Source organism: Schistosoma haematobium, chromosome 1 (assembly GCF_000699445.3).
Source record: "Schistosoma haematobium chromosome 1, whole genome shotgun sequence".
Classification (NCBI taxonomy): Eukaryota; Metazoa; Platyhelminthes; class Trematoda; order Strigeidida; family Schistosomatidae; genus Schistosoma; species Schistosoma haematobium.
This window is the reverse complement of record NC_067196.1, coordinates 6,705,958-6,717,614: the sequence shown is the minus strand read 5'-3', so window position 1 is coordinate 6,717,614 and position 11,657 is coordinate 6,705,958. Positions and strand designations below refer to the sequence as shown.

The 11,657-nt window shown below is 38.3% G+C and overlaps 1 protein-coding gene across 1 annotated transcript; it reads right to left on the bottom strand.

Moving 5' to 3' along the window:
* Positions 1 to 2,747: 2,747 nt before the first annotated feature.
* Positions 2,748 to 5,003, bottom strand: MS3_00001467 (uncharacterized protein; the record flags this gene model as incomplete). Its single annotated transcript, XM_012945976.3, has 3 exons — positions 2,748 to 2,922; positions 3,073 to 3,360; positions 4,997 to 5,003. The coding sequence occupies 3 exons, from the start codon at positions 5,001 to 5,003 to the stop codon at positions 2,846 to 2,848; spliced, it is 372 nt and encodes a 123-aa protein (XP_012801430.3). The 3' UTR covers positions 2,748 to 2,845.
* Positions 5,004 to 11,657: the final 6,654 nt, after the last annotated feature.

Here is an 11,657-nt window from a genome sequence, read left to right as displayed (position 1 = left end):
AAAGGCTGGCCAAGAAGGACACATGAGATTATTGTATGACACAACAACAAAACTTGCTGGAGTTTATCATCGCCCAGAACGACCACTGAAAAGCAAAAAAGGCGAAGTAATCACCAGCATTGAAGAACAGCGAAGCAGGGGAGTAGAGCACTTGAAAGACGTCTTGGATCGATCAGACCAACTGAACACACACAACATCCAGGAGCCACCTACAGAACTCTCAATCAATGTTGGCCACCAACAATCGAAGAGATCAGCATGGCCATCAGACAAATCATGAGCGGCAAAACAGTGCGACCAGACAGCATTCCATCAGAGGCACTGAAAGCGAACATAGCATGCATCAATCCAATCACAATTAACGGTGAGGCTTTGGAAGATATAAAACTCTTTACATATTTGGGCAGCATCATTGATGAAAACGGTGGATCTGATGCAGATGTGAAGGTGTGGATCGGAAAAGCAAGAGGAGAATATTTTAAAATGAAGAACATCTGGAACTCAGAAAACCTGTCAACAAACACTGAAATCAGAATGGATAAAGACTAACGTGAATGATCTCATCGAAAAGAGAATGTTGATCGTGTACTTCTCTTTATTATATATTCCATAAGTCAGAGAACATGAAAGGTCGCTACACGCATTCAATATATCTATGCAAAACAGACCTTAAGCTATTGAAAAGTTGAAATTCGAACGAACCGAATGAATAAATTATAATTCACATTACAGAAGATCTGTTGTTAGATAAATAACTGTACATCTTTTCTCACAAACTGAATTGGTCTTCAGTCGGCGTTCTGCTACATTGTGCATTGCTAAAAGTGAGTGAAAGTGACAGCCAATTGATTGACTGAAGTAGCTTGATCATCATGGCAGTCAGTTCTGCAATGGCACTGAAATAGATTAAAATAACATAGACCTTCGCTGACTACCACAAATCACGTTTCTGTTGTCAGATCTCAGTATTCGTTGACGATGGGCGCTTGGTTCGGAATACATCTGAAGTACTATTCAGGGAATAATAGTGTGTGAGCAAGATTCGAGAGATAAATGTTGATGCGACGTGTGTCAACATGATAATTGCAAACGTATTCAACTTCCAGTTTAGTTCGCATTTTCGACCCTGGAAGTTAGACATTGGTCAGTAAAATTGCATATCCTGTTTGAATGAATTGGTTATTTTACGAAATATATAGACTTTCGTTTTATGCCTGATTCACTTCTCATAATTTGCAATTTCGAAGAAAACGTAATGACATTTATGGTGTGGTAGGCTACTGTCATCACTATGGATTCCCGGAACCGTATTTTTACCCTTTCATGAAAATCTCAATGAACGTGTCTCGTTTCGGCGTATATTTGAGTAGGTTCGCAGAATAAATCATTTGTGTGACACCATTTATTTGTTTTTACACATTTCAAAAACCTGAAACCACCAACTCGTACCACATGCTCAAAATAAGTCAACCATTCACAACTGACCTTTGGGATTTCTAGGATGGAATATATATTATTTTGTACTGAAAACAAACCCTAAGCTATTGCGCAGCTAAATTAAGTGAGTTGAACGTAATCATTGTATTCCACTATTCTACCTCGATGTTTAAATTGAACACAACTGCATTTACCTGATTGCTTGTGCGTTGTGTTTGTGTTAGTCACCTATAAATTCATGTGTCTTCACACACTAATCTGAATCGCAGTCGCGAACAAACTGCGTAGTGTTTCGGTTGATTGGTCTTCTCTATCACCCTCTCTCTCTCTCACCCCATCGCTTGTCAACCAGTCACATGGTTGACTAGCTTTCGTCTGTCTACACAGAGAAGTTAGTCTCGATCCAGACTCACGCTTTTCGAGCCTCAACGGTGAACTAACAAGCCTATCGTGTTAATGCCTCATCGGAGATCGACAAAAGTTCTCTCCAATTTACTACTGCCACAGACAGATCAGGCACGTGACAGAAGCTAATCAAACAAATATTCTGATCTCTGTGCTTTGTACTGTTCAGAACTGTGCTACCCTCATTCGTTATTTATCTTTATACGCTCAGTCACAAAAGTCACGAAATGTTGGAAATTCAACTACCAACTCATGAAATGAGTGCGAGCATATTGTTTGTGATATTGGAACATATATTGTTTGAATTTGATTACTGAAGATGATGAAAAATTAAAATTCTTTGCTGAATTGTTGACGGATTGGGTGAAACACGAGAACTATAACAAGTCGGTTTATCTGTCCTGATAAAACCATATTTTGCCCGGAACTCACGGAGGTAGGTGGAAACAACGGACACATAATGTGTGCATCACTGTGTGACTGTGAATAACGTGGCCTTCGGAGTTCTATTAAATCAATCAATCAATCAATCTGCCCGTTTATCGACAAGTAATGCAGGTCAACAAAGTGACTGGGAAATGGGCGACTGTGCCACAATGAATAACTGTGTTATTTCACATCATAGTCTCCACGAAAGTATGTTTTCCCTATCACATTATGCAAATTTCGTTGACAAATATAAACAACTCACTTTGAGTGCCAACCTACTCATATGCGATTCGCAATGATAGCGTTAATGTGATAATTTCAATTCTACGTTGAACAATCCAAATAAGATCTTTCAAATTATCAAACATACCATATGCCTGTCATCGTGTAAACTCTCAGAATACTAATTTCATGAGTTCATATGCATATATTTAGTAAAGAGCACACAACAATTATAAGCACATGAAATTCCTCGATTAGTATCGACAATATTTCCTTCGACGTTTCGATTCACTGATACATTGAACCATTCCATTTTCCCCATAAACACACTTCTGAATGGAGGAAATCCTTTTCAATCCGGATTTCGTGAAGTCATCAATGCAGGCACCATGTCCAATGGCAGTGTCCTTACCAGAGTAGTTGACGTCTCTGTGATGAACAAATATGAAATGAAAAGTGACACAAATGTTTGAACATCCATCTTAAGTGTCCACTTACAAGCAAATTAGAACGTGCATGAAACAGGCAAAACGTAGACATTAAACATAATCATAAAAATGATTTGATCTGGAAACGTACTCATATAAACGCCAGTATGGGGCTGTCTCTTCGAATCATGTATCAGAGGGACACAAACAGATCCAGGTATCCATGGTGGTGAGAGTGAGCCAACGCTTTTGTACACGTCAGTATATGAACCATTCTCATACGTTCCATCGTACAATCGTAGGCAATACTTGCATGGATTTGATTTGGTTATGCCTAATTGATTTATCAATGTGTATGACAATAAAGCAATGAGAAACATCGAATTAGCTGACATTGCTTTTTCGTTTTGTTCTTGAGATGAATTAGTCGATTGACGCACTTATATAGTTTTCAGTAGATGTGAGATTTCAATAAATCGCTTAATCCACAGTGGATATGTGATTGTCATGATTTGTGCGGAATTATCAGCGTCAACAATTCAGAAGAGAATGAAATGATCATTGTGATAGGTGTCACGGTTAATTCCCATGTTACGTGACTATGTTTGTATTGTTGATCACGCAGCTTGATGAAGTTGTTTGAGAATCAGCATCATGTAAATGGAAACATGGGTATCATGCACACTATCTTATTGTTCACGGATGATCATTGAGTGAATTGATGAATGAGTGGTGACTGGTTGACCTCGAAATACCACTTCGTCCAAAACAATATAGCAGTGTCAGAATAAAACCGATTAGTGAAATCGCGATTACACACACACGTTTAGAAACAGAATGAATGATGTAGTGGTGTATTTTCATTCATTCACATTTTATGTAGATCTATGTATTGATAGTCACAAGTATATAGGTTTATAAAGATTACTAGTAAAGAATTGTCAGAATGTGAATATGGATAATTGATGTGTGACTGATTATATCAATTTAATTAGTGTTCAATTTATCGTGCGGAATGGGTTATTTCAAGGTGTCGACTGCATTAGGAATACTGAAGGGAGGATGATGGACAAACCAGGAACAATACGTTGTCGTTTATTTTCTTGTAGTAAGCCAGGGCTAACCTTGATTGGGTGACAGTAGCTCATTAAATGAGATGAAAACTAACCCGAATGAACTGATTTCAGCCACCAATTTACTGGGATAGATACACAGTCGGATGTCAATTGGAATATACGAAAGTACCTACTCAGCGATTGATGGATGGCTCTGAATTTGTGGGCAAGAGAAACATGCGAGTAGGTTCAGTGACAAACAGAACAACATGTGCAAGTCTATAGAGCTTGCTCCAGCTTACCCGTGGACAATTTTTGAAGCGGGTGTGGATGGGTGAGTGGACAAACGAAAGGATTCAAAATTACCGGTTTGAACGTTGGAACACGTCAGGTAGGCGTTTGATAACGGCGACTTGTCACAACGTAATCAGCCAGCAGTTAATTGAAGTGTGTTCAACGATATTCGATTATTGACATGTAGTAGAATAACATTATCATGTCGGTTTTATTTCTTCTTTCAATGAGCATGACAGAAATTTATCGACTTGTGGGTGCAGTTTGAGTTTGTTTTCATAATTGTTTGCACTTTTAATATTAAACAAGATGTATTCGTGTGATCGAGTGGAATGCAGAGAATTTGGATGGACCGATCATGCATAGGTTAGCCACATTTGTTAAAATTGACTTGACCAGTCGTCAGCTGGATGTTGTTGTTTTGAATTACACCAAGAAAATCAGTATTGCGCAACATAAGATTGTCTTATTAAGAGTTATGATTTATTCTCATGGTCAGTTTCATGGAGAAATATTATTCAGCGGTCGCTGTGCGTCTGTGCTATTCGTGTATTGACCACATCCGCAACCACACTGTCGGGTATGAAACCCGGAAATTTCGATCAAGTGGGGAACGTAGAGAATAACCGCACAGTGATTCTTAGGTTTCAAAGATAATCTAACGAGGATCATTCCGTCATGTGACCTACAGAAATCTAGTGATCTGCAAAACAAAATTGAACTAACTGTTCATTCGTCAGAGAATATTACTACGGTAAAATCAGAAATCTCTGATTACATGTTAAGTAAAATACACTAATAAATTATTCATTCTGTTTCTTAACGTATGTGTGTAATCGAAATTTCATAAAACAGCTCTATTCTCACTGCTATATTGTTTTGGACGAAGTGGTATTTCGAGGGTCATCCAGTCACCACTCATTCATCAATTCACTCAATGATCATCCGTGAACAATAAGATAGTGTGCATGATACCCATGTTTCCATTTACATGATGCTGATTCTCAAACAACTTCATCAAGCTGCGTGATCAACAATACAAACATAGTCACGTAACATGGGAATTAACCGTGACACCTATCACAATGATCATTTCATTCTCTTCTGAATTGTTGACGCTGATAATTCCGCACAAATCATGACAATCACATATCCACTGTGGATTAAGCGATTTATTGAAATCTCACATCTACTGAAAACTATATAAGTGCGTCAATCGACTAATTCATCTCAAGAACAAAACGAAAAAGCAATGTCAGCTAATTCGATGTTTCTCATTGCTTTATTGTCATACACATTGATAAATCAATTAGGCATAACCAAATCAAATCCATGCAAGTATTGCCTACGATTGTACGATGGAACGTATGAGAATGGTTCATATACTGACGTGTACAAAAGCGTTGGCTCACTCTCACCACCATGGATACCTGGATCTGTTTGTGTCCCTCTGATACATGATTCGAAGAGACAGCCCCATACTGGCGTTTATATGAGTACGTTTCCAGATCAAATCATTTTTATGATTATGTTTAATGTCTACGTTTTGCCTGTTTCATGCACGTTCTAATTTGCTTGTAAGTGGACACTTAAGATGGATGTTCAAACATTTGTGTCACTTTTCATTTCATATTTGTTCATCACAGAGACGTCAACTACTCTGGTAAGGACACTGCCATTGGACATGGTGCCTGCATTGATGACTTCACGAAATCCGGATTGAAAAGGATTTCCTCCATTCAGAAGTGTGTTTATGGGGAAAATGGAATGGTTCAATGTATCAGTGAATCGAAACGTCGAAGGAAATATTGTCGATACTAATCGAGGAATTTCATGTGCTTATAATTGTTGTGTGCTCTTTACTAAATATATGCATATGAACTCATGAAATTAGTATTCTGAGAGTTTACACGATGACAGGCATATGGTATGTTTGATAATTTGAAAGATCTTATTTGGATTGTTCAACGTAGAATTGAAATTATCACATTAACGCTATCATTGCGAATCGCATATGAGTAGGTTGGCACTCAAAGTGAGTTGTTTATATTTGTCAACGAAATTTGCATAATGTGATAGGGAAAACATACTTTCGTGGAGACTATGATGTGAAATAACACAGTTATTCATTGTGGCACAGTCGCCCATTTCCCAGTCACTTTGTTGACCTGCATTACTTGTCGATAAACGGGCAGATTGATTGATTGATTGATTTAATAGAACTCCGAAGGCCACGTTATTCACAGTCACACAGTGATGCACACATTATGTGTCCGTTGTTTCCACCTACCTCCGTGAGTTCCGGGCAAAATATGGTTTTATCAGGACAGATAAACCGACTTGTTATAGTTCTCGTGTTTCACCCAATCCGTCAACAATTCAGCAAAGAATTTTAATTTTTCATCATCTTCAGTAATCAAATTCAAACAATATATGTTCCAATATCACAAACAATATGCTCGCACTCATTTCATGAGTTGGTAGTTGAATTTCCAACATTTCGTGACTTTTGTGACTGAGCGTATAAAGATAAATAACGAATGAGGGTAGCACAGTTCTGAACAGTACAAAGCACAGAGATCAGAATATTTGTTTGATTAGCTTCTGTCACGTGCCTGATCTGTCTGTGGCAGTAGTAAATTGGAGAGAACTTTTGTCGATCTCCGATGAGGCATTAACACGATAGGCTTGTTAGTTCACCGTTGAGGCTCGAAAAGCGTGAGTCTGGATCGAGACTAACTTCTCTGTGTAGACAGACGAAAGCTAGTCAACCATGTGACTGGTTGACAAGCGATGGGGTGAGAGAGAGAGAGAGGGTGATAGAGAAGACCAATCAACCGAAACACTACGCAGTTTGTTCGCGACTGCGATTCAGATTAGTGTGTGAAGACACATGAATTTATAGGTGACTAACACAAACACAACGCACAAGCAATCAGGTAAATGCAGTTGTGTTCAATTTAAACATCGAGGTAGAATAGTGGAATACAATGATTACGTTCAACTCACTTAATTTAGCTGCGCAATAGCTTAGGGTTTGTTTTCAGTACAAAATAATATATATTCCATCCTAGAAATCCCAAAGGTCAGTTGTGAATGGTTGACTTATTTTGAGCATGTGGTACGAGTTGGTGGTTTCAGGTTTTTGAAATGTGTAAAAACAAATAAATGGTGTCACACAAATGATTTATTCTGCGAACCTACTCAAATATACGCCGAAACGAGACACGTTCATTGAGATTTTCATGAAAGGGTAAAAATACGGTTCTGGGAATCCATAGTGATGACAGTAGCCTACCACACCATAAATGTCATTACGTTTTCTTCGAAATTGCAAATTATGAGAAGTGAATCAGGCATAAAACGAAAGCCTATATATTTCGTAAAATAACCAATTCATTCAAACAGGATATGCAATTTTACTGACCAATGTCTAACTTCCAGGGTCGAAAATGCGAACTAAACTGGAAGTTGAATACGTTTGCAATTATCATGTTGACACACGTCGCATCAACATTTATCTCTCGAATCTTGCTCACACACTATTATTCCCTGAATAGTACTTCAGATGTATTCCGAACCAAGCGCCCATCGTCAACGAATACTGAGATCTGACAACAGAAACGTGATTTGTGGTAGTCAGCGAAGGTCTATGTTATTTTAATCTATTTCAGTGCCATTGCAGAACTGACTGCCATGATGATCAAGCTACTTCAGTCAATCAATTGGCTGTCACTTTCACTCACTTTCAGCAATGCACAATGTAGCAGAACGCCGACTGAAGACCAATTCAGTTTGTGAGAAAAGATGTACGCTCATTGGTCTAACAACAAATCTTCTATAAAGTGAATCCTAGTTTATTCATTCAAGTTAGCTTTTCAAGTATTTTCACAAATATTTTACATGAATATTTTATTTTCAGTCAATGGTGACTCTCTCTCTGTATTTTGGTTTGCCAGACCTGTTTGTGTCTATCAAACACACCACTGATCATTTGCACATCCGAGATCTTAGACATAGAAACGCTACCAGTGTTTCATTCATAACCTGAACTCGAGTTACAGCGAGTTACTGTCGCAATAAAAGCGTACAGTATGATATGGTGTTTCAGATCTATGATATCACATGTTCTAATTTCAACAGTTCAATGGATATTATAATTAATGGTGTTAATCACGTAGATAAGAGGTTGAATATTTCAAGTTGTGTACAACGGTTTCTCAAATCATCTCAATGAGAATCATTTGGAATATATGTTCGCATATCTCGAACATGTAGACGTAGTCGAACGGGAAATAAGGAAGGTGAAATTTTACTATGAGGATTCTAGGTTCCGTGAATATCGGTACAAGTGTTTTCGCACGAAATATTTGGCAATTTTCTATTGTCACGATAACCGACAAAATGTCCCATCTCTCCATAATCAGTCAGAAAACGTGTTGTAATTAGTACTATTTCAAGCACATATGGCAGATCAATGTGATTAATGCGTAAGCTATTTGCTCAAACAACATGTTTTGATGGAGATAATTCCAAAATCGTGGAGCTAGAATAGAAATACACGTAATTCAGCTAAGAAAATTCTCTTTCGACGAAATGATCTACTTAAGCTGTATATTCGTATTTATAGTTGGTGGTGAATATACTTCTACAGAACAATAGAAAAGATAGCATTATAAAGTGATTCGCGACTTCAAATATCAAATGAAGTGGCCTAATAAACAGAGGGTTCGAGCAGTAAAGGAGTGTGAGAATAGATGGAGTGTTAGAACCGATATAGTCAATGTAATAGTTGAATTGATTAGCCGATTTATGCTAGACCATCATTGAGAACGCGGAAACACTGGACGGCCGATGCGTCCTAGGGTGGGACTCTTCATCAGTGTGCAACCACGGTCCAGCACACAGAACTCAAACCCAGGACCTTTGGTCCCGCGCTCGAACGCCTGATCTCTAGAACACCGATTCAGCATCCAATTGTGTTGGTGTCTGACTTCAATCGGTCTATCATCCTGCACGTCCTGCCGGTGCTTCCATGTTTTCAATGATAATCTGGATAAGATCAACTTGTAAATTCAAATATGAAATTACTGCAATCTCCACAAACTCTCATTCTATTAAGAATACTTATCTGATTGACAGATGTGAAGAAAAATGAAAGATATTAAGGTCGTAATAACAAGTGAAGAATAGGTATGGAGAACATTGAAGGGATAGTAATAACTGATTACAGCTTACAATTACAAGACAAGAGTAATAAGCGTCACATCATACTGCATGAAGGAATTAGGACCAGGGATGGATGAGAGTTTCAACACAGACTTGCTCGCAGATTTCGAACTCCAATTGGCGGATTGTGAACGCCTCAGCAGTGCATTAGTATTTTGTTCGACCTCGGTCCTATCAAGTTCGTTTGATTGTGTAGATTATTTTAATGAAATACTTCCTGGGAGCTGCTCGACTCAGAGTAAATAAGGTGCGACTGCATTGAACTGGTGACTGCTTTAGATTCTGCCTCAGAAAACCGACCATGTAGGGTTCTGAGATGCGTTTGAAAGGTGATCGCTTCATGCGATCACTCCAACATTCCTAACAAAAGCAAGGAAATTTATAGATGGATATGCGGGTGGATAAAGACTAATGTGAATGACCTCATCGAAAAGAAAAATTTGATCGTGAACTGTTGAAATTGGAACATGTGATATCATAGATCTGAAACACCATATCATACTGTACGCTTTTATTGCGACAGTAACTCGCTGTAACTCGAGTTCAGGTTATGAATGAAACACTGGTAGCGTTTCTATGTCTAAGATCTCGGATGTGCAAATGATCAGTGGTGTGTTTGATAGACACAAACAGGTCTGGCAAACCAAAATACAGAGAGAGAGTCACCATTGACTGAAAATAAAATATTCATGTAAAATATTTGTGAAAATACTTGAAAAGCTAACTTGAATGAATAAACTAGGATTCACTTTATAGAAGATTTGTTGTTAGACCAATGAGCGTACATCTTTTCTCACAAACTGAATTGGTCTTCAGTCGGCGTTCTGCTACATTGTGCATTGCTGAAAGTGAGTGAAAGTGACAGCCAATTGATTGACTGAAGTAGCTTGATCATCATGGCAGTCAGTTCTGCAATGGCACTGAAATAGATTAAAATAACATAGACCTTCGCTGACTACCACAAATCACGTTTCTGTTGTCAGATCTCAGTATTCGTTGACGATGGGCGCTTGGTTCGGAATACATCTGAAGTACTATTCAGGGAATAATAGTGTGTGAGCAAGATTCGAGAGATAAATGTTGATGCGACGTGTGTCAACATGATAATTGCAAACGTATTCAACTTCCAGTTTAGTTCGCATTTTCGACCCTGGAAGTTAGACATTGGTCAGTAAAATTGCATATCCTGTTTGAATGAATTGGTTATTTTACGAAATATATAGGCTTTCGTTTTATGCCTGATTCACTTCTCATAATTTGCAATTTCGAAGAAAACGTAATGACATTTATGGTGTGGTAGGCTACTGTCATCACTATGGATTCCCAGAACCGTATTTTTACCCTTTCATGAAAATCTCAATGAACGTGTCTCGTTTCGGCGTATATTTGAGTAGGTTCGCAGAATAAATCATTTGTGTGACACCATTTATTTGTTTTTACACATTTCAAAAACCTGAAACCACCAACTCGTACCACATGCTCAAAATAAGTCAACCATTCACAACTGACCTTTGGGATTTCTAGGATGGAATATATATTATTTTGTACTGAAAACAAACCCTAAGCTATTGCGCAGCTAAATTAAGTGAGTTGAACGTAATCATTGTATTCCACTATTCTACCTCGATGTTTAAATTGAACACAACTGCATTTACCTGATTGCTTGTGCGTTGTGTTTGTGTTAGTCACCTATAAATTCATGTGTCTTCACACACTAATCTGAATCGCAGTCGCGAACAAACTGCGTAGTGTTTCGGTTGATTGGTCTTCTCTATCACCCTCTCTCTCTCTCTCACCCCATCGCTTGTCAACCAGTCACATGGTTGACTAGCTTTCGTCTGTCTACACAGAGAAGTTAGTCTCGATCCAGACTCACGCTTTTCGAGCCTCAACGGTGAACTAACAAGCCTATCGTGTTAATGCCTCATCGGAGATCGACAAAAGTTCTCTCCAATTTACTACTGCCACAGACAGATCAGGCACGTGACAGAAGCTAATCAAACAAATATTCTGATCTCTGTGCTTTGTACTGTTCAGAACTGTGCTACCCTCATTCGTTATTTATCTTTATACGCTCAGTCACAAAAGTCACGAAATGTTGGAAATTCAACTACCAACTCATGAAATGAGTGCGAGCATATTGTTTGTGATATTGGAA